This window comes from Pseudopodoces humilis, chromosome 4, assembly GCF_049639895.1.
Source record: "Pseudopodoces humilis isolate 2021_Gansu_Grassland_sample_001 chromosome 4, ASM4963989v1, whole genome shotgun sequence".
Classification (NCBI taxonomy): domain Eukaryota; kingdom Metazoa; phylum Chordata; class Aves; order Passeriformes; family Paridae; genus Pseudopodoces; species Pseudopodoces humilis.
Genome location: NC_142203.1, coordinates 49,485,316 through 49,509,338, shown reverse-complemented (window position 1 = coordinate 49,509,338; position 24,023 = coordinate 49,485,316). Strand labels below are relative to the sequence as shown.

General features: G+C 41.1%; 1 protein-coding gene across 4 annotated transcripts in view; it reads left to right on the top strand.

Annotated features, from left to right (window-relative positions):
- Positions 1-17,590: 17,590 nt before the first annotated feature.
- The window catches only part of UHRF2 (ubiquitin like with PHD and ring finger domains 2), a 78,219-nt gene continuing 71,786 nt past the window's right edge, over positions 17,591-24,023 (top strand). For 2 of the 4 annotated variants that reach the window (XM_005522683.2, XM_014252264.2), the window contains exon 1: positions 17,592-18,155. In XM_005522683.2, coding sequence (XP_005522740.2) covers positions 18,003-18,155 — 153 coding nt within the window. In that variant the 5' untranslated portion in view covers positions 17,592-18,002. Of the gene's footprint in view, positions 18,156-24,023 lie in introns of all 4 variants that reach the window. The other 2 variants (XM_014252266.2, XM_005522682.3) reach the window with 2 other exon arrangements.

The following is a 24,023-nucleotide window of genomic DNA, read 5'->3' as shown; positions in this document are numbered from 1 at the left end:
AGAAAGAAGTGGTGATTTCTATTTACTCCTTGAGCTATAATGTAAAATTTTCTGGATTGCAGATCCTTGGCTGCTGTAAGTGTTAGAAGTCATCATTTCCATTGCTTTTTAGTTTACTCTGATAAGTGAACAAATAATAGAAAAATCATCCATAAATGAACTGTAAGAATCTTTTAAAAGAATCCAAAGAAATCTTTAATGAGAATTTTAAAACTTTTTAAATTCAGTTAAAATAGCACACACTTAACATCAAAACCATTAAGATTAAATTGTATTTAAAATAGAAAGCAGATGAATTAAATGTCTTCCAACCTCATTCGTTATTATATGGTACATTTCCATTTCCATTATATAAACTGAAAAAAACTCCAGACCTTGGTGTTCACAGCTTAATTAAATGAGTATTTAGAAAGTACAGCTCCATACCTTGATCTTCAGAAATTCTTACATTTCAGGGACAATTCATTCTCCACAACAAAGACAAAAAGTAAAGGACTTAGCATTTAATAATACAAGCACGTTTTGGATAAAAGCACAGTACCCAACATCTTGCAATCAAAAAGACAGAAACTCCTCAGTGATTAACTTTTATTTCTTGTGGCTGTTTGTCTCACTAGAACCCACTGGGTGGCAGGGTTTGTATTTCTTTGCGCACTCAGTGTATTCCCACGTTGTCACTGTGTTTGGTGAGCTCCACCGCCTCAGGAAGCTGCTCAGAGTAAATGAAAAAGCATCTCTCTACTTACGGTCTGTGGGTTTGCAGGTGCAAGGTGTCCTCCCAAAACATCAAGAGGAAGTTCATGTAGAAAAGAGTGGCTGCTAATATGTGAGCAGAAAAGATGGTTGAAATACTACAAACAATGGCTAAAAAAAACCAAAACAAACCAACCCAACCCCCCAAAAAAACCCAAACCCAGACAGTATACTAGAAAAAACATTAAAGTAAATATATAAAACAAATAAATAAAAAATTAAAAGAAAAACCGAAATTGGTTTGGATTCTTTAATTTTCTTATCATGAACCCTAGAAAGAGCCAGACATAGTCATCCTAACAGTGAATATTCCATCCTCCTCAAAAATCATGTAAAGGCAACAGCACAAAAAAATCTAAGGAACAGAGGAGTGTTGAAAATTCTCAGCTTAGGGGTGTCAAGGATAACAAAAAGGAGAGGTGTCAGAGTATACTCTGGTTACTGCAGCAGTTTGGGTTTACAGTTTAGGATTTACATTACTTTTATCAGCAAGTTGATCCTACAACAAATGGTTCTTTCTTTAGTTAAATCTGGATATATGCAAGATGATATATATCAGGGAGCTGATTACACTGATTTTTTCTGATGTAATAGTTTTAGGATGGTAACATTTGCAACTGTATGATCTCCACAAATTAACACATGGCATGACCTTCAGTCATTAAGGATAAAACATAATCAAGTCTACATCTTGCTAAAGCCTTATTTATTTCTCACTTTTGCCATTTGGTTAAACTTCTAGCAATATTCCTAGAGAGATTTTATTGCAAAGCCTATTGTGTGAAAAAAACACCGATGTGAATGATAAGATTCTTGAATGCCTCTACTAAAATTCTACAAATGTTTTAGATTTCTAGTCTATATCCCATACAGCAGTATGAAATTACTTCATTTTTCCCTTTTTATTCTCTGATAATCCCCTGAAATACAGAAAACTGAAAACCATTTTATACTAAAGGCATCATAAAAACAATCAAGATAATGGACTAATTCTGTCAGCAGTCACAGATTCATTTTCTTGAGAAATCATCTTAATCCTCATTAAAACTCATTAGAATTCCAATTAAAATTAAAATTAAATATAAAATTCCAAGAAGTCCAAGAATGTTTTTACTCACTATTTTAAGGTCATATAGCATTCAGCCTTTACTTTATTTTTCAATCATAACTGGTTTTTTACATTATAGTTTCTATCTGATATGTACAATATATCATTCTCTGTATGTTGAACGTAACAGATATGTAAGTATGTGGAGTTACAAATACCTCTTTTTTTTCTTTTTTTTTTTTCCAGAAATTAACGTTGACTGCCATGATGTAAAGAAGGCTGATAGTTTTATACCACACTTGACATATACCTGCTCAGAATGTCATCATAGCAAACCAAAACCACAATCACTTATACCAAGTCAGTTAAGCAGCTGAAAGACCTGACTTACATTACCTTTAGGAAGTGATACCTTACTATTTTTATAAAATACCTTAGACAAATATCTTAAAGAAAATTCCAACCTACTTATTGCAAACTGACAAATGGTTATCCAGAACTAGCTATTTTGAGCTGCTGGTATTACTTGCAAAACAGAATTTAAGACTTCCCTTAGTGTTTCTGTCCTTATAGATCAGGACAGACACAAATTGTCCATACTGACTTTAAATAGCCCCCTATTCATCATGTTGTCAGCTTTGGATGTACTTCTTGGGTATCTAATTTTAGCACATGATGTGCAATTAGCTTAAATGTTTCACTCATAGGTCTACACTTGATACCACAAGTGCTAGGTGTTGAATTGCTGTTGGATTACTCCCACTTACCCTGTCTATTAAAAGTCTTTGTTTAACAAGAAAATTTTGTGTTTTCCAGTAAACTGTTGGCACAAGAAAGCCCTCTTTCTCAGAGGGCTATTCTCTATCCTGTCCCTACGATAACCTGGGACAAGAATGTTCTGAATTTCCTGTGTAAAGAGGAGCAAATGTGAACCATTTAGAAATGTCTTGCTCATTGCTGTTGTGGGTTGCACACAGTTCTTGAATCACTTCTATGACAGATATTCCGGAATAGAAATATTTCTAAGAAGATGAATCCTGCTTCCACCAAAAAGTACTTGATGAAATTTTAGTATAACTTTCAAGGGGTAAAATTATAATCTCCTTTACAACTTTATAAAATGTAAATGTTTAGACAAGCAGTATTTGTTGCTACAGCCAAGAAAGACCCAGATACACAAAGAATAGTAAGCACTTCTGAAGGCATGTCAGCCGGAAGCGGAAGAGAAAGAAAAAGTAAAGGGAGTGTAACCCCCACCCACGATGAGCAAAGTAGTAGAAACAGATTAGTAGAAGGCTCAACAAACTGAAATGCTCAATTAATTTTTTGCCTCAGTCCTCTCTGTCAATCGTTCTTCACAAACATTAAGCGGATGGACCACAAAGGAGGGAATTGGGAAGGAAGGAAACCCGCACCTGCTGTAAGTAAGTATCAGATGCTTATGACCACCTGAGGAACCTGAAGGTACATAGGTCTCTGGGATCACAGAAGATGCATCCCAGAGACCTGAAGAAACTGGCTGATGTAGCAGCCAAACTATTCTTTGTGATACTTGAACAGTCGTGGCAGTCAGGTGAAGTCCCAGGCAATGGGAAAAAAAAAGAGACATTGCACCCATTTTTTTGAAGGGTAGAAAGGAGGATATTGGGAAGTACCAATCGGTCAACCTCAGCTCTGTGCCTGGGAAGATCATGGAATAGATCCTCCTAGAAGCTGTGCTAAGGCACATGGAGGACAGGGAGGTGACTTGAGGAAATCAGCACTGCTTTAACAAGGATAAGCCTTGACAGAACAATGGTTTGGTCTCTTACGATGGAGTGCCTCCATCAGTGGAAAGGGAAGAGCTAAGTATGAAATGTATCTGAACTTCTGTAAGGTCTTTTACATGGTGCTTCTACAACAGCCTTCCCTCTAAAGTGGAAATACATAGTTTGATGGATGGACTGTTCATTCCATAAGGAGCTGACTGGGGGATGCCATCAGTGAATAGTGGTCCATGTCCAAACGGACATCATGACAAGTGGCACACCTCAGGGGTCCTTACTGGGATTGTCACTGTTGCATATCTTTATCCCTGACATAGATGAAGGAATTGAGTGCAGACTCAGCAAGTTCATTGACAAAACCAAGCTGCGAGTGGTCGTGCTGGTTTTGAATTAATTGGTGAGAAGGGAAGAAGCCGCTCACGGAGATGATTTTCTAGGAGGGGTTTCTGAGAGCTTCCTCTGTGCCTAACAAAAACCAATAGCTGGCTAGTTCTGAGAACTGACAAGCTATTGAACCATTTAGAAGTTGAGTCCACCTCTGTGAGATTCACATTTAAAGACGGGCAAGCCCAGGAAATCTCTCTTTTGCTTCCAGCTCTGAAGAGGTAACTGGGTGCGAGTCAGGCTGGCCCCACTCCACCGCAGCCCGAGCAGCATGGTGGGGCCAGGCTGGACCCTGCAGTGGCCAGGCTGGGGGAGGGGAGGCCATGGGGTCCCAGCCAAGGCTGGGCTGGGTTGTGGCTGCTAAATCTTGCTGACACTAAGCCTTGTGCCGCTGCTGGCCCATGCCAAACTGGGGTCCGCTGAGCCCCAGGAGTGGCTCTGGGCCAGGCCAGGCCCCCTCCACTGTGGCCCTATGTGGCCCCAGCAGCTGCCAGGCAAAGAGAGGGGAAGTCATCAGCCCACAGCTGAAACTGAAGGAAGCAGGGGCCAGAGACCAGCCATGCGGCCAGAGCAGCTGCCACTGTTCTGGCTGGGCCCCCTGAGATCTTGGCACATCCCCATCTGTGAAATCCATCACTGTGACTCCTTTGACTACTGCGCAGCAGGAACTATCATGACCGTCCGCAGGTCTGGGTGAGATATTAACTCTTCCACTGCACAGATGAAACCTGCAAAACATTGATCCTCTCTTGAGTGAGAGAAAAGGACAGAATGAAGACTTGTAGAGGACAAAATGAAGACACCAAGGTCAGTAAAGAAGGAGTCAAGTCCCAGATGGAAGGAGAATGAAGAGATGCCTTACTATTGGGCTGAAAGTTCTTTTGGTAAGGCCATGGAGCTGGACTATGATACACTAGGGACTAGAATATGCCCTATAATTCATGAAAAAGTATGGGTGGGTGGAGTGTTCAAACTGTAGACATGAGCAGAGGCATCCATAATGAAGCAAAACAGATGTGGAAGTAGCTGTGATCCCATGAGAGGCTTGAACAGAGAGAGAGTGATGTAGACCCTTTGCTCCCAGGGAGAGAAGAAGACCTATGTCCCCAGAGATGAAGTTGATCACAGAGATAGATGAAGAGAACCTTTGCTTTTGAACAGCTCATCCTTAAAATAATACCGCATAAGCTGATACGGCCCATTAACTCAGCTGTGGAAAGGCTGTGGAAATGGGAGGAACTTCATGATTGCAGATTTTCCGGGCAGCTGCTATTCGTGGAAATTAAAAGGCATGAGAGAACTGTTTCTTCTGGAGAAGTCACCATGGCATGGTGAGAGAAAATTCATCTCCCTACAAGAAATTATGAAAGACTATTGTAGAGGTGGTAACTGATTGAAAAACCCCAGATTCCATCTCTATGTTGTCAGCTGGGAAAGAAAAGAAGTCAGGCAGGGGGAGGAAAAGTGTTCTGAAGGTTTTATTCTGAATTTTCTTATTCTTTTAGTTCTGTTAATAAAGTTTTCTTTATATATTTTAAGTTTTGAGCCTGCTTTGCCTTCCTCCTAATTCATATCTCACAGCAGGAAATGAATAAATAATTCTAATAGGTGCACTGGCGATTTTAGCCAGGGCTAAACTCACTACATTATTTGTTGTGTTGGCCAGGAAACTCAAATTGGCGAACCTAAACCACTACAGTGGTTTACTTTCAGGTTGAGAGTACAACCACTCAGGTTGACAAATGTGAGAGAGAATGCCATACAGGACTTTGACAGACTTGAAAAATGGGCCTACAAAAACATCATGATATGTTGTGGTGCATTTTTATTTTACAGTTCGTTGAATGATTTAATGTCAATGGTCTGTTCTGGTCCCACCTGCCCCCGCCCCTGCATTTTATATTCTTCCAAGCTGGATTATTATATTCCTCCCCTTTGCCCTTTAATCACTGCAATCCCCACCCTGTATTCCAGTCCTTCCTTATCCCTCATTATAAACTCTGCCCCTAGTTCTGGTTCTATCCCTGTCAGTCCCCCATAAACCCCTCCCCTGTCCTACTGGAATTCCCCTAAGGTATGACTCCCTGTTGGTACACGTGACCTGTCTTCTCCACCCCCTTTATCCTTATTGGTCACTGTACTATATCCCCCTGCTCTCATTCCTCCCTCCTGGATTTCCTATTGGTCCAGAGAGTGTACCCATCCTCGGTTCTGGTGCTGTATAAAATCTCAAGAACTCTGGTGCTTGGGGCTCTTTGGTCCCTGTTCCCTTTGACAAATAAGCCTTCCTCAGAATTTCACACTAAAGGCCTACCTCTCCTCTTTTGTCTGCTCCCTGATGCTTACAACCATTCTAGCTGTAGAGCAGATGGCTCTAAGATTCAGCTCTCCCCATTGCAGTGGGAAGCTGCTCCCCACTCACGACACCACATTGCCTCTGAGCTAGCCGTAGACTCCAGCATAGGTCAATGATACTCAACAAGTTCAAACGCAAGGTCGTGTATCTGGGTTGGGGCAGCCTCCAGTACTAACACAGGCTGGGTTGGATGAAAGGAATGAGAGCAGCCAGGCTGAGAAGGACTCATAAATGCTGGTAGATGAGAAGCTGGACATGACCCAGCCATGGGCACTCACAGCCCAGAAAGCCAAACATGTCCTGGGCTGCATCCTAAGGAACGTAGACAGCAGGGCCAGGGAGGGGATTCTGCCCCTCTGCTCTGCTCTGCTGAGACCTCACCAGCTGTGCTGCATCCAGCTCAGGGGTCCCAGCACAGGAAAGACATGGTACTATTGGAGCAAGTCCCAGAGGAAGCCGCCAAGATGACCAGTGGGCTGGAGCATTTCTCTCATGAAAGTGGGCTGAGAGTTAGTGTTGTTCAGCCTGGAGAAGAGAAGGCTCCAGGGAGATCACTGGGGTCTTAAATACTTAAAGGGGGCCTATAAGAAAAATGGGCACAAACTTTATAGCACAGCCTGTAGCAATAGGAGAAGAGGTTATGGTTTAAAGGAGGGTAGATTCAGACTGAAAATAAGGAAGAAATTTTTCATTATGAGGATGCTGAGACACTGGAACAAGTTGCTCAGAGAAGCTGTACATGCCCCATCCTTGGAAGTGTTCAAGACCATGCTGGATGAGGCCCTGAGCAACCTGGTCTAGTGGAAGGCGTCCCTGCCCATTACAAAGGGAGGAGCTGGATTAGAATGACCTTCGAATGTTCCTTCCAACTAAACCATTCTATGGTTCTCTGAATCTGCAAAAACATATAAGAATATGTATACTGTAATTTCAACTGACAGTATTTACTTACATATTTGCAACACCTAGTCATTTTTCATATGAATCATCTTGATTTTGATTATTGTTTATTTTCTCATACTCTGACATTTAATTAATAATCAGATCACTATATAAGAAAAGACACACCCTTAAAAAACGAATACATTTTCAGCTGATCAAATTTCATATATTATGCAAATAAAACCCTGTAAAATTTGGCATGCATGTGTTCCTCAATTGATGACTAATTGCTTCAGCCTTCATAAGTAAATATTTTTGTAATTAAGATATAATTACTGGGAATGATTTTCCTATTTGTCTCTTTCATATTTTTAAGCAATTATTGAAAACCTTGTTTGAGAAGTATCAACTTTATTCCCGGTTTTTAATGGGGTCAAGCAGGTAGAGGGGTTTTTAATAATTTTCAGAGGTCAGCTTATATACTAACACAATTGCAAACCCAGAACATTTACTCCTAGGTTAACATTCACAAAAGAAGCAATTGTCTTTAATTAGACAATAAAATGAGGTTAGCATTTCAGTTTGGAAGGATAGCAAAGGATGATATTCTACAGTTAAGGCTGGATCTGCTATGGGTGAAAGGCTAGATCAGGCTGGAAGATGGCTCTGCTGGGCTAGCCTTTCAGGGAGAATTAGCTGGCATTGTTGAGCTAGTGAAAGACCTAGGAATAGACTGCTGTAACCCATACTAATAAATTATGGAGACACGTCATTGCAGCTAGGTTTAGACCTGAACATAGGGTCCTGATGTGCTGTTTCTAGTCTTTGCATTTGCAGATTTTGATGTACTAGGATTATAGTTATATTAATCTGGGAACAAGTTTTAGGAATGATGAGCTGGTCTTAGTGCTGTTTTACTGGGAGCTGTTCTAAGAATTAGGGTTAATACTGTTGCTGATGAGACACTGTTGACTTACAGTCATACATGGTTCCACAAGAAATTTCTGTGTTTAACATTAAACATGATGCCATCATATTGAGTTTGGAGAAGAACTGGAACTTGAAATTACTTCAGTTGATGAGGTAAGGTTACAGAATTGTTTAGGCTGGAAAAGACCTCTAAAATTATTGAGTCCAACTGTTAACCTAGCACTGCCTTGTTCACCACTAAACCATGTCCCTGATTGTCACATTCTTAAATTCCCTAATATCAAATCTAAACCTCCCCTGGTGTGAGCTGAGGCTATTTTCTTTTATCCTGTCACCTATTACCTGGGAGAAGAAAGCGATCTCCACCTGGCTACAACCTCATTTGCTAAATATGAGAACATTTGAGGCTCATTTGTTTTAACAAAAAATATCTCCTCTTGTTTTCTCTCAGATACCAAGGGTTTTTCCCAAACCACCAAGTCCCACCATATCTTTTCTCTTGTAATTATGGTAGCACCCATCTTACTGTTCTTCATATTCATGAAATTTGAGAATCAATTAGCATTGATACTAGCCATCATCAAACAGCAGAGATACGTGAAGAAATAATGTGAACTTCTGAATCAGTTCAGAAGGGACTTATTAGAATGCTGTAGTCTCCTTACTTCTTTCTACCTTTTCCACAGAAAAAATGGTACACAAATATTAAAAACAGATTGTAGAAAATAAATTTAAGGCTGATTTTATTTCCCTGAGCTTCAAGTACACCACTCCATGAACATGTACAATGCAAACTGGCAGCGTATGCTTCAGCTTGTATGGTCCTCAGCACAGGGACTCTTCTGACTGTAAATACAAAGAACTTTTATTAGTTATAAACAAAGTAAAACACCCACTGCTCTGTTACCTTTAACTCTTAGGCTGCTTAGTGTAAAATTCTCATTCTAGCTGTCACAGAGCCCACACTTGTCCTAACAACTTACACCTCAACCCTTCTGGCAGAAGAAACATTGCTATAGATATAATTTTTAATGAGGCAGAGTTGTTAGCAGTTCTGTTCCCATTATAATCAAATAGAAATATTTAATTTATGAACTTTTATTGTCACAACTTTTCTGTCTTTCATAACTCACCTGACACGATGGAAAGCACAGTTAACTCTACATATAGGGTAACATGCTTATGCACCCTGCATTATCTGTAACAATTATACTTCATTTGCTGTTGTTCTTTTCATCAAGTTTAAATCTGGTTAATGAAGTCACCCATCCTGCTTTTCTCTCTCTGCCTTCCATGCTGAAATAGTCACATTGACTTCATGGGAGTTAAGTGACACATATCTGCCAAGCTTAGAAGAAGGACAATTTCCATTTCAGTCTTCTTTCCCTCTTTCCCAGAAGACATACCAACATATCTGATAATAGTGAAACATCCACACAGGTTATTACATTGTCTTCAAGTCATTACAAGACTGTTGAGAAAAATAAGCCCTTAAAAAAAATTTCCTTTCTTTTCCTTCTTGGCTCACTGCTCCCCATGCACAGCTCCTTCTTAAAACTGTGGCTTATATTTCTCTCTTTCTATTTTCTTTGCTTGGTATGATGCTTCCATTCTTCCACCTCCTCCTTATACGTCCTGCACATTTGTCTCTTGGTCATGTTAATTGCTTGCTTCTTCTGCTATCACCGTTATTTTATCCACACTAAGGTCATTACAGAGGTCTCCTACTGGCAAAAATTAAATTTGCAAAACAATCTACAGTGTTTTTAAGAATTCAGGCAGCATTTCAAATACCAGTACAAACATAATCTCAAGTGACCAATTATCTTTATTTTCATTCTGAAGCAACCTACCCATAGAAGACTGTGAAAATTCCTACATTTGCAAAGGTCCCATTCTAACAGTTCACACTTTTCATTCCATAATTTTAAACTGTCAACTATTTTATCTCAAAAACCAAAAACATTGCATCATGGTTTTCTTTTGAACACCCCATCATAAAAAAACTCAACTTTAAAACAAAATCATGCTTATCATTGTGTCATTCTCAATTTATTTAAGCTTCATTTTATTTCTTACTCTTGTTCTATAGTTTTTTTCTAAGAAAAGTAGATTTGTCTCATCTCACAAAATACTGTGTAAAATTTTTCCTTTCCATGCAACTCTATATTTTTTTGTCACTAATCTCTTGAGTTTGCCTCCATGTATATCTTTGCATTTTGTTCACTTCACCCATGTTTTACTTTCTTTTTCTTGACTCCTGTTCCTTGCTGTAGTAATTATAATAATTTTTGGGCTGTCATCCCCACCCCTCATACAGACTGTGCTATTCACTCAGTTTGTCCTTTAGCATTACCTAATTTTCTCATCAGCACCATTATTACTCAAGTGAGCATTATTGCTTTCTAAATAATTTGCTCCTTTTTTCCTCCTGTAGCCCTCTGGGTTATATTCTGAAAAGTGTGAAATGGGATATGTTGATGCCACCTATCGCGTAGGAAAACTAGCAAGTATGAAGTGGAAGGGAGGAACTGAAACATGTGTGAGCATTAGTTTCCTTCTTTCCACCCCATATAACAGTAGGCAGGGATGGATAAAGAGGGTATATATCAAAATAAAAAGCATATGAGAGGTGGTGAGGATTTTAGTCCTATTTTGTGGGACAGACTCGGATCAGACTCACTCCCAGCCAGTAAAACAGTCACCTTTCAATCAAGCAATGGAAGCAGAGGGTATGCCAGTCTTTTAGATGTGTCTCTTTTAATTCTTCAGATTTGTTGAACTGCAAATGATCTTTGATTCCTACCAAGAGAATCTTGAAGAAAGTTTTTGGAAATATGGTGCTGACTTACAACTCTAATGGAGGGGATATGTAAGCTATATTGAATGCCTTTTTACTGTGGAAGAAAGGAGAATGGTATTAGAAAAGGCAAAGTAAGAGCAATTAGGCAGGGGTCTGGAAGAAGTTTCTGCCCTGCCTTTGCCCTAAATCCTTACATTATTTATAGGCAGGAAGCGTTAATTAGAAGATGTAATTGTTGTGATATTGGAGAATTTCTTGACAAAGAGTAAAGATGACCAGGGGAAAATATCAAGGCATTTCCAGCAGACATCCTAGTTCCAGTACTGCTAAGCAAAGTTAAAATACCAGTTGCTTCAACAATGGAAAGAAGAGCTTTGTGGCCATTCCTACAATTCATAAAGTGTAAAATTGGAAAAATTAAACTGATTAATTAGTTTCTATATGTGCCAGAATATCCTCTTCACTTGTTAGGATGAGATTTATTAATGCAAGTTAAATGCTCAAATAACTTTTACTTTTTAAAATTCTATATAGCTATACCATCCACAGGAAAAGTCAGGGAAGGCTGGAACCTGTTTACAAATTACTCAGACCTCAGAATAACCTATGACATCCAGGAGGCAATATATAATTGTATGTAATTATGTAATTATGTTATAAAAAATGGAATCCCTCTTGTATGAGATTCAAAAAAAAACACCTAAAGCAAACACTAGGACTCCACTTAAAAGTAGAACTCAAACCAGGAGCAGACCTGGTGATGATAAAACAAAGACCGATCAAACTGGAAGCATATTAAGGTTTTGAGCCCTTTACAGAATCAGAGAATGGGTCAGGCTGGAAGGAACCACAGTGAGACATCTGATCCAACCTCCCTGCTTAAGTAGACTATCCTAGAGAGCATGGCACAGGAGTGTGTCCAGATGGTTCTTGAATACTGCCAGCGAGGGAGACTCCAAAACTTCACTTGGCAGGCTTCTCTAGTGAGTGGTCAATCACACAGTATAGAAGATCTTCCTCATATTCAGATGGAACTTTCTGCGCACCATTTCCTGCACATCATGTCCTATTCCTTGGCATCACTAAGAGCCTAGCTCCATGTTCTTGGCACCTCCCCTTCAAGATACTTACAGACATTGATGACGTCTCCTCTCTGTTGTCTCTTTTCCAAGCTAAATGTACAGAGCTCTTTCAACTTTTCATCATAAAAAAGTTGTTTCGGTCTCTTATTCATCTTAGTCATCCTCCACTGAACTTGCTCCAGGAGCCCCATGTCTTTCCTGTACTGCGGAGCTCAGAACTGGACACAGCACTCCAGATGCAGCTTTGTCAAGGCTTAGCAGAGGAGCAGGATCACCTCCCTCAAGCTGCTGGCAATGCTCTTTCTAATGCACCCCAGAACAGCATTGGCCTTCTTGGCCACAAGGCCCCACTGTTGGCTCATGAACAGTTTCTTGTTGACAGGTGAAAAATCATTTGCACCTAGTGGGTTAATACAATGCTTATTTTTCACAAGACATTTGCTCAAAATTCTTGCTCACTTGGAAGCAATTGGTTGAGTATTGCAGTAATTGGTGGTTGAAGTATACTTTGGCAGTTTGTAAAGAAAGGTAACATTGGAAAAGGGAGTGCTTCCAGGCCAGGGGAAATCAGCCAGGAAACCTCAGCCTAGCTCTTCAAATCATCAAGCTTATGACCATAAATGAAGAATTCCTCTGAAGGGCACCAGGGGAATCATCCTCAGCTGAGGCCCTGGTTACATCATTCCTGGGGAATCAACAGGTAATTTTAAAAAATTTATATAGGAATACACCTCATTGAATATACCTCATTAAGTACTGAATAAATGCAGAGGAAAACTTAGCTTGGAACCAGTAAGTGGGTATGAGACAGAGGAAAGAGAACAGGCCTTTTTTTCTACAACTGTTACCATTTAAATTAAGAAAACAGTGGGGGACACATCAATTTTTGTGTAAGCCTGAATGCCCAATTCCCTTGTTGAGGTGAGATTTATTGAGAAAATTGAATAATCAAATAACTTTCCTGAATGGGGAAATACAAATTCAAATACCTGAATGAAAAGCCATTGAGACAAAGGTTTTCATGTTACAGGAATCCAATGAGGTAGAAGAAACACCAGAGGAGGTAGAGAATGCTGAAACCTCATTGGTATGGGCAACTGATCAAAGCTGGAGAGTTGTCTGATTTTGAGTGGGAGAATCTAAACCCTGGATGGAAGGTTCAGCTAACATGGACTCACGTATCTCAGGACTTCAAAACAGCCCCACTATGGCTGGCAATCAGCTGGTAAAAGAAAGTGGAAAGCTGGAAAAAGAAAATCTGAGCAGAATTTTACTACAATGTATAAATTATACTCTGCCAGCAACCAAGACTGAAGGAAGTGCCTGGGTGCTACTATAAGTCTGTTAAATTTCTTACACAATCTGGATACAGGATATCAAAGAAAATAGCACAAACAGGAAAAAAAAAAAAAAACAAAGAAGTAATACAGCTTGGTTTTGTTATGTCGCAAGGCAAAAGCAGCTAAAAACCTTGGGAAGCAGCGAAAAGGAAGCCATTTGTCAGACTCTGGAGCCAAGAACTGTACAAGATCTATAAGCCTTCTTAGCAGGATGTTAAAATACCAAATTGCCTTACTGGAGCAGGACAATGTTGATCCTATGACTGGACCTCAATAGTGATCCTATCTAGGACCCAGAACTGGAGCTATACGCCGGTGGGAGCAGCATGGTATTAAATGGAAGATAGGCAGATTGGTATGCAATGGTAACCTTGACCCAGGTAATAGAAGTCCAGGCTTTACATAAATACATATCAGCACAAAAAGCAGAATTAATGGCTTTACACTTAGCGCTGGCTAAGGGTAAACATATGGACCGATTTAAAATATGCTTTTGGAATAATACATGCCCATAGAGCATATGAAAGGAAAGAAGATTGTTTCAGGCACAAGGTTCTCCAACAAAGTATAAAAAATAAATTAGTAAACTACTACATAGTGTAAAAAAGCAAAAAGAATGTTGCAATGCACTAGTGAAGCCCATCAAGCAGTTAGGAAACTCCCCAGTTAATACAGGGAATCAACCAGCTGACAAAACAGCCAAAGAGATAGCTGAAAAATGTCGCTCTATTAGGAACGGCAAGGAGAGACGACACAGACTCTCATGGAGTCAAAACAGGAGAATTCCCCTAGTTTATTACTTTAGACTTGTTTTATAGACTGGTTCGTGGAAAGTACAGAAAGGAAACTCTTAGTTTCTTGGTTTCTTGGTTAGTAAACTGCTACATCACCATCATTGGTCAGTGGTGTACACCACCTCCTGACTTTCTCCCGCAAAGAAAACAAGAGACAGACAACAACACCTGCAAGGGCTGTTTTCTGTCTTTGAGGATTGTTTTTAAATCCTCCCATGAATTTCCCAGGCTAGCTCTCAGGCAGGAGCGAGCCACACGGCCTGCAATAACCACAGGCACTCTGGTTCAGATTTAGCATCCATAGAAAAATACCTAGCAAAAAGTTGAAAGTCCTAGAACAAAAACTGAATTGTAGTAATCAGGATGGGCAGTTAGCCCTATCATTAACAGTTATGGAATATCCCAGCAATTGATTGTTAACCTCATGTGGGCAGGTAATTGTACCTTCAGAACTAAAGTATAAGATAATGGAACTAAAACATCAGGAAACACTTAGGGAAATAGAGAAATAGAGAAATAGGAAGGAAAAGTGGAATTGCACTCATATATTTGCTTGCATCAGGAAGAATCCTGAGGTACAGCAGCTCATATTGTTGTAAATAAAGTTGGTCTCATAGGTGGGGTTATGAATTATTAATAATGTAATTTTGTTGTGAATTACTAAATTATGTAATGAATCGTTATGCCTAATTTATGTAATAAGTTATGAAATAATAAGTTATGAAGTTAAATGCACTGTAGTATGGGTGTGTTCCCACTAGAGGGGGGTGGTGAGAACTCAGTGAGTTTAATAGAGGGAACTTTCCAGAATGTTACCTAATGGGGTGATGACAGCATTCTAGACTGTAACAGGAGAACGAGCCAGCCAGGGAAATCAAGGCATTCCAGAATGATTGGTCAGGAATGCACCACAAAATGGACCAACCAGCTACTGGAAAAAAGGACCAATCAATGAAAGGATCAAAAGCACACCAGCCACCTCAAGAGACTTTAAAAACCTCTGGGGTGCCCAGCACCTGGGTCTTTCTGAGAACCAGTGTTCAAGGAGACACCCTGTGTGGTACACAGTCTGCTACTTGTATCTCTGACTTGCTGCATATGCTCCAGGCTTACCCTGATCTCATCAGTTGTCCTGATTTTTTTAATAAACAGGCCTGAGTTTTTTCTTTAAAAAGTTCTGGCCTCATTTTGTCTGTTCATAACAATGTCTGTGGCTTTGCTTTTGCAAAGTATAACTGTGATCATATTAATAACTGTGATAATGGCACCTGCTTTAAGCTGCTGAAAAAACATGATTTCTCATGCAACACAAGGAACTTATATGATGTTAGTAAAAAAGCAAGGTGAAATGAAAGCTCAAAAGAAAGACAAACTTCACAAGCTTGAAAGAGTGGGAAAGTTGCCTGATGAAAAATCAGTTATACAATGCTTATTCTTCAAAAACCACTGGCCTATGGAACCACACAATACTTACTCTGTAGGAGGAAAAACTGGAAAGCTACAAGCCTGGTTGTGCCTACTTTTTTTCACTGGATGGTCAGGTATGACTTTGGGGTCAGTGACCAGCAGGGACCACCAGGACAGAAGAACACAAGTGTAAAGGAGAGAGAACACATATTAATGATTTTAGGGAAATGATTATCATATGCATGTTTATTCAAAATCAATAAATGTTATGCAAAATATTATGGAGCTTTTTCAGTACTCAGCTTGCACAATATTTCAGAGGACATAACCCTTTGTGCATCTGGCTGAATAAAGAATGCCTGTTTCTTAATGCTACAACGATGTTCAGTAGTTTTTACTTTTACCAATTTTTGGTAAAAAATTTCTTAGCAGAATTTCCCAGCTCCTTCTCAGAGATACTTTCCAGAAGGTCAAAAAGCATTCCAAATAAAGGATAGTATGAAACAATCATGTTGATTATTTGTCATTTTACTAGTGGTACTTTTAGTTTATTCTGTTTTAAGTGTATGCATATACATATGAAAGCACATAAAAATGTACTTTCTAGAACATACCCAATAATGATGATGACTAGTATAAATGCAAAACGATTATCAAATTTCATTAAAATGAAGAAGAGTAAGAGGGATGCTACTGTAATTACAAGAGAAAAGATACAGTGGGACTTCTGGCATGGGAAAATCCCTTGGAATTTGAGAGAAAACAAGAGACGTTTTTTGTTTAAACAAATGAGGCTCAAATGGTCTCATATTCAGACAGAGAAATTTAAGTCTCAAAGGGGAGAAACATGAATGATGAATGATTTAGGGAATAATTGAATACAACAAATACCATAAAGAAAATCAGAAAAGTGGGAAACTGTCAGGCAGTAATCATAAATTTCATCTGAGTTAGCAAAATCAGCTAAACAGATGTCCTGTAGATTAACTTAGTTCATTATTGCATGAAAACCACACCTCTAAAGCTTAAGCTTAAAGCTGAAGTCCCTCACACACTGAACATGAGCAACAAATTTAAAATACATCCTACCTTTACATCAAAAAGGGCAAAAGATTGTAGAATCATAAAATGGAGGTCAGTGAGCTAGGAAGGGACGCAGTGGGGAAGGCTAGTGACATGCATGACCACTTGGTGTCATGATCAGTAATGAGAGCTGGGATAAGAAGGAGAAAGCGCAGGGCATTAGGAGTTAAGGTGCTTGTTTTCCTAAGCAACCTAAATATGACAAAGCTCTGGTTTTGTAGAAATGGATAAATGCACAAGTGCCTGTCAACTTTAAGTACTGACTCATTTTGCTTTGTGTGCATAGATTTTGGTTTTAACTATTAAACGGTTGTTACTAAGATGCACATTTTCTCATTTTTAACCTTCTTTGTTCTCCACTATCCTGTGATAGAGTGACCAAAGGAATGTGTGGGGCCCAGCCACCCAAGAGGGCTCCCCCGCAACAGCTTTGTAACTCCAGATTTGCCTGGTGGTCATTTGCAGAATTGCCAAATGCAGAAAAAGACAGAGAGCCAGATGCACACCAGATTCTCGGTGTAGACGAAGCTTGCCTTCTCTAGTCTCGACCCGTATTTCCATCCACTGCTAGGATTAATCTGTATATTTGGGGTAGGATTACATGCAGCTGTGTCAAGGTTTTACGTCCTAGGAAGCGCTGGTCCCGGTTGTCCATGCATGCTGGGGCGCCGCCAGCCCCGGACACAGGGCCCTCAGAGCCCTCAGTGCCGCGCGTGCCCCGTGGAGACGCCAACGGCCTCTGCCCCGGCGCGCGCCAACCCCTCCCCCCTCAGGCCTCGCGCCGGCCGGGCATAGCGCGCGGGGCGAAGCGGGCGGGGCCGCCGGGCGGCCGGAGAGCGCGGCGGGAGGGGGCGTGGTGGTGCCGCGTGCCCGCCTCGCTCCCCCCCCCGCCCCCGCCCCGCCGTGTTGTCTGCACGGCCGCGGCCGGGCGCTCTCGCGAGATCGGCGTTGGCGCCGTGACCTCCATGTGAGCGCGGCGGCGCCCCCCGGTAAACAGTGCCCGGGCCGGGCGATGGCTCCCGGCGCATCCCCGTAGCCCTGCCCGCCGCCGGCCCGCCGGGACTCGCCGCGATCCGCGCTGCCTCGGCGGGATCGGGGAGCGCCGTGGGATCTGCTCGGCTCCCCTTCCCTCTCCCGCACCCCGCCGAGCGGGACGGACGGCCCGGATTGCGGGCGGGAGGGTCGCGCCAGCTCCGAGGGGTTTGAAATTCCTGCCCCGTCGGGCCGAACAAAGAGCGGGGCAGCCTCCGGACCCCTCCCCTGCACCTCCCACGCCTCGGGCGCTCACCCGCGGAGCGGATCCCGTTCCCACCCCCTGCCTAGGTCTCCCCTCCTTTGCCCGCAGCCGGCCGAGCAGGCGAGAGGGTGCGCACCATGTGGATCCAGGTCCGCACCATCGACGGCACGGAGACCCAGACCATCGACGACCTGAGCCGCCTCACCAAGATCGAGTGCCTGCGGGAGAAGATAGAGGAGACCTTCCGCGTGAGCCCCGACCGCCAGCGGCTCTTCTACCGGGGCAAGCAGGTGAGGCGGGAACTCCCCTATTCAGGCGGACCCTCGGGGGTCTCCCCTAAACCACGGGCCCGGCTCTTTGTGCGTTTTCGGGGTCCCCGTCTCCACCCATGTACCGTTCTATGAGCTCCCGCTTTGTTTACTCCTGGGTCTGGGGGGAAGGGAGGGCAGCGGGGAGCCCCCCCTGACAGAATGCTCCGGGACCCCCGTTTTCCCCGATGAATTAAAACCCCAGGGAGTAAAACCTTTCACCCTTCTGCGGATCTTGGTGAGACCCCTTTGTGTGTTTGTTTTCCCACCTGAGCGGTAAGAGGCTCCTCCCTCGGCTCCCGCCTTCATCCTGCCGAAGTGACAGGGTAGCGGGAGGGATGCAGGGGGAAGGAGGAAGCTCCCGCGCTCTCCTCCGTCCCGCCGCAGCCCGGCCGGGCAGGGCGGGAAGCGGGCCCACCGCGAGCGGTTTCCAGGGAAAACGCCGCCCCGGGTCCGCACGTGGCGGGGCGGGGAGAGGCGGCGGCGCGGGGTTAATTAGCGCGGGCAGAAGTTGTGGTGCCACGGTGTCCTGGACTTGTGAGTCCCGGCGTGTCCCGGGTGGGATAGTGAGGCGCTTCATTCCTATTGCGGGAAGCCGGTATGACAGGGGTGACTAGCTCGAAGTTTTCTGTGAGGTGGTACCTCCTCTCCCCTGGGGTGGTGGAAAGATTTTGTTCCAAATAGGTCGCCTCAGGCTGTAACTTCGCTGATGGGTGTAACCTTTGAAGCCGCGTTACGTAAACTGCGAGTTGTGCGCAGTGCTCGAGTAGTGAAAGTGAAGCATAGCTGTTACCTGACAGGAAAGGTACCGAATGTGTGGTACATTTCAGGAAAAGTGACTGCGAAGATGCATCTTACAGCAGATGAGTGAACTTAAAGCGTTCACCTAAGCTGAGTAATGCAGGGCAGTGAGATTTCTGCCTCAAAGGAGATAAAGTGTGTATCTTTACAAACATGTGGAAGAAACTTAAAAAATAGTAATCTAACTGTTAACCAGGAGGCAAGCATTGCTGGCTAGATACTAAACTTAGATTTTTGAACCAATAGCAAATGACTGGATTTTTGTGGTCTACAGATTGGTGAGAGTGAGCACTTGTGAGGGCTGATCTCTAAGGAACATTATGTACAAATATGTGTTTTTCTGTAGGGGCCAAATCAAGGAACAAGAGTCTTGGAGTTCTGTAACCTGTTTGGCTTTTTTCTGCGCTAGCACACTTCTTTGGGTATAGATGTTTATATGGGACAAACCCGAGGCTTTTACCCCAAATTCTTTATCTGAGAAGCAGGGAAGATGAGTCTGTAATGAGTTGTGCTTTTCTGTGTAGTCTGACAGTGACCAGACCAATTAGTGTGAACATTTTAGTTAGCAGATGTCTTGCTTGAGAAAACGGGATAGTGAAATATTATAGTTGAAATTGCCTACATAAGCAGCATTTGTGAGTTTGGTACTTAGTATATCCAGTTTAGGACACAGTTGGGATCATGTTCAGTGAAGAGTTAGGGAATTGTTTTTTATAGTTTCACTCCCTGTAAATGTTAATTTTCTTGTAATTACCATAATTAATTCTGAAGTTTCCTTCTTGATTATGGGTTGCTTTCCTGTTTCCATGGTGCTTATAAGAAAAAAGGTCAGAAGGGTTGCTCTTGCACAAGTAAAACTGGATATTGAGAATGTGAAACTAAATAACTTAATTCTCCTAGGGCTGTGATAAAATAAAATAATATTTATTTTAATATTAATAATAAAAAAGGTTACTTTAGTTAGATGTGAGATGAACAGAAAGCAGTATACTGAGGTGAAATCTTTTAAAGCCCCTGAAGATTGCTGTATGTGTTGTAAAAAATACTATCTAGGCAAAATCCTTTTCTTATTTGGTTAGTGCTCAGTATAATTAAATCTGTACAGTCTGCTAGTAGAACTGTGATCCCACTACTAAATACTACTTACACTATTACTTACTATAAATACTACTTACTGTAGCCTCTCCGGAAACTTCTAGAAACTCTTGGATCTTGCAACTGGTGAGATGCCTGGCTAATGTCCTCCTGAAAATGGGAGGTATATGAGGTTATAAGGATGTAGAAACTTAAGTGAGTCATTGTTTATGGGCTGAAATTCAATAGCATCATGTTCTTAGCTTGCAGCAGAGAACAATTTCAGCTAAGATTTTGAGCTGGAGCCATTATTTTGCAGTTTTTTTAGGAGTATTTGTGTCCAGTTAATGTGCTATATTATAGTTGGCTGTTGTGTGGTCTTCAAAGACAAATGCAAGCATTTGACCACTTAATTGGTCAAAACTTTTCATTTCTGTTTTTAAGGGTTAAAATACCCTAGAAGTACTGGAGGAAATCTAGGATTGTCATTAAGTACTTTGTATTACTGTCATGTTGGTGTAGTACTTTGTATTACGTTGGGTTTTTTCATGTAAATGCCAGGAGTACTACTAATGCCAGCACTACTTTGTTGAATGGGCTGGCGTCTTTTCTTTTACTGCCAGGAGGACCTACCATTCACATGTGACACCAAAGGTTGACCAAGGTAGTATTATTCTATGAGATGTGCATCCTGTGCTCTCTGGGGCTCCACATTTCTGCAGAGCTGAATGACTCTACTAGCCACAGAAGTCAAGGCATATTCTAGATTGAGGTGGAACTTTCAGAGAAAGTTGTTGTGTTTTTTTTGATTCTTAATTCTGCAGTTAGACAGACTGCAGAGAAGTCTACTGAACTTAGAAACCTGAAGTGATGTCCCTTGCTTTCCCTCTTGATGATGCTAGATTATTATCTGGAAAGATTTTCCTATAGGGCCACAAGTATTTCCTTATGCTGGAATACAACATATTTTAACCTTGTCCCACTACGGGCTTTTCACATCTAATATTTTTCTGTGCTACATGATAACTCTGAATAACCTCGTTCTTAGAGAAATTCAGAAAAGCAAGATGACAATTTGATTTCCAGCAGCATATTCTCCCTCCTAATCGGAAAGCATGTGAAGCTGTTCTTGAGAATAGAAATTCTCAGTTTATTCACAAAAGTGAAGGAGATATCTTGGCATTTTGACCTACCGGAGCAGATTTTCTGTAGAACCAAGTTACAGTCATTGTGGGATTTCTAGTTTCTTTCAGTTACAATGCTGGAAAAATAGAGCAGTAAAAATACATGGAAGTTTAAATTTGAAAACATATCAGAGAGTTAAGCTTCTCTGCAAGACTGTAAGAGTATTAATACCTATGTACGTTTTGCATATAACTAAACATGCACACTCTTGTATTTCAACAATATCTACTGTTTGTGGAAGATAAGAACTAATGTCTTTTGTTGGCTTCTCTCATCCCATCCCACCCTGCTGGAATTTGAGTTTGGTGAAAGTTTGTATATGATTGCTGTTTAAAAAATCCATTATCTCAATATCCTTTCCATAGTGCTTACCAAAGTAGGGGAAAAAAGACATTGGAGCCCAAAGGTTTCTTTGACAGTATATGTAGGAGTCAGTGACTGAAACAACTTTTGTGGTGATTAACCTTGTTGGTGAGGAAACCACTCTTAACCTGTTTCATGGGAGTCTGAAGTCAGCGGGAGGAGGTGAGAATATTGAAGCTGTTCATTTATTTGAGGTGAAAATTGCTGCAAATCAGGCCTACTTCACTAGAAGAAATTCAGCTTTGTTTTCATGCATGAAGAAGTGTGGTAGTATGTATCATGTTACTTAGCTGTGCAAGTTGAGTATTTAAAGTCTGGTTTGTTAGACCCACACTGTAATGTCCAAGTATTTATGGTTTTATTTCTGTAAAATTTAACAAACAATAGAGGGGTAAGAGGAGTGTAGGAGCTTTAGCTTTGCATGAGAACATGTGTGTGGTAAAGTAGCTTCGGTAAAACACACAGTTAAAAATCTGGCAGTAGGGCATGCCTTTATTACATGAGGCCTCTAGCTTCTGGGTGACCTGGGCTGGCACAGGAGTAGTGGGTGGAATCTCATATGAGTTTCAGCTTCCAAACTTCAGGCTTGTATACTGTATTTTTAAGTTGTCCTTAATATTTACAACTTGGGTGAATTTCCTGAAGGCTAGAAAAGCTGTACTTGTGAAGTCTTTCCCTCAGGAAGGGGAGTGCTAAGCCTATTCAAAGAACAATTGAGTTTCTTAGCACAGACTCTTCCCAGCTTTATTTTGCTTGGAAAATTGTAAACATTTTCAGCTGAAGCTGTCCAAACCCCATCTGCTTCAGGCAGAAATCTGGGGTGAGAAAACTTCAGCTGGAGCAGTTAAGTTTTTTGTTTTAGAGAAACAGTTTGAAGAAACCTTAGAAGGGAAGTAATGGCCATTCTTTGGTGAAGCAAGTTGCTCTGTAGTGTGAGGAGAGTCATCTGCGTCTTCAGGTCAGATAGGATCAGACTGCATGCCAAAATTCCCAACACAGTGAATTCATGGTGTATACTCAAAACTTCCTTAGTAGTAGGTTTGGTAGGCCTGTGAGTGAGTTTTTATAATATGATTGCAGAAGTTTACTGAAAGCATCTTCTTGTTAAATTGTTACTGCAAAGCTACTAAGGCAATTTGCTGTTCTTGGGTGTGATTATGTAAAGCACCTAAACAAACTGAAGACAAAGCGAAGAAGCATAGGTGGAAATGGAATACTTTATACTGTTTTGCATATATTATTCAAGTATTATTAGAAAGCTGCAGGAGTATTGTGTGACCTCTAAGAAGTTGCAGCCAACTTATATATATTTACTCCTGGAATCACAGAATACGCCAAGTTGGAAGGCACCCACAGGGATTCTTGAATCCAGCTCTTCATCCTGCACAGGACATCCCCAAGAATCACACTGCACACTTGAGTCACACATTCACATAATTTAGTCAGGATAGTTTAGTACATGTACTTTTTAAAATTAATCTGGAAGCTCCTAGAAAATTAATGTATTTTATATTATAAAGCCCTTAGATGCAGAATGTACCTCATGCAAGGCCTACACTGCCAACTAGATGATGAGGATTTTCCATGTTAATATGTAATCAAATGTTGATATAAATAATACAGATGGAAGTTATGAGAGGATTCTCTTCTTTAAAAGCTTTTAATCTTTGCTCCTAAATGATTTAACTGTAAAATTATGTAAAAATGTAGTTGGTTATTGAAGTTTTTTTTGGTGTGGTTTTTAGATTTTTGTTGTTGATTATGGAAGCTTGAGTTAATAACCAGTTCTTCATTACAGGTGTCCTCACAAGCTGCAGATAGCCATTTGCTCTCGCTGGCACCACTGTTGCTGAACATCAGTTGCCTTTGCTATAGAAGCCCATACCATCATACAGGAGGTACTTGACCCTTCTCATCTAATCAGCACAGGGATGGATAATTCTTTCCATGCTGCTGAGGATCTCTATGCAGCTTTATATTTTGACATGCTTGCTTTTTTAAAATTTTTCAATGACAGTATCAAATAATCCCAAAGAGCATCCAGAAGACACCATGAACTTTTACTTACTTAATTAGAAGGCTCCTTAGAATGGCAAAAAAAGATAAACCTTGCTGTTCTAACTTCCAGCTAGAAGTTAATGAGTAAATGTTCCTCTGATGGGATTTAGAGTTGCATCCAAGAAGAAACTACCATATCTAAATTAACAATTTTTTTTCTGTATCTCAGGAAAGGAATAAATAATCTTCAACACATTAACTGCTTTTTAAAAGTTTAACTTAGAAGAAGTGCAGACTTGAACTCCCTGAAGTCATTAGTTGAGACTGAACATAGCTGCCTTCACCATGATCTTCTGATAAAGTCAAGAAATTTTTTCTTACAGCTCTTGACTTTCAGCTGTTTTTGTGTTGGTACTAATCTTGTACACT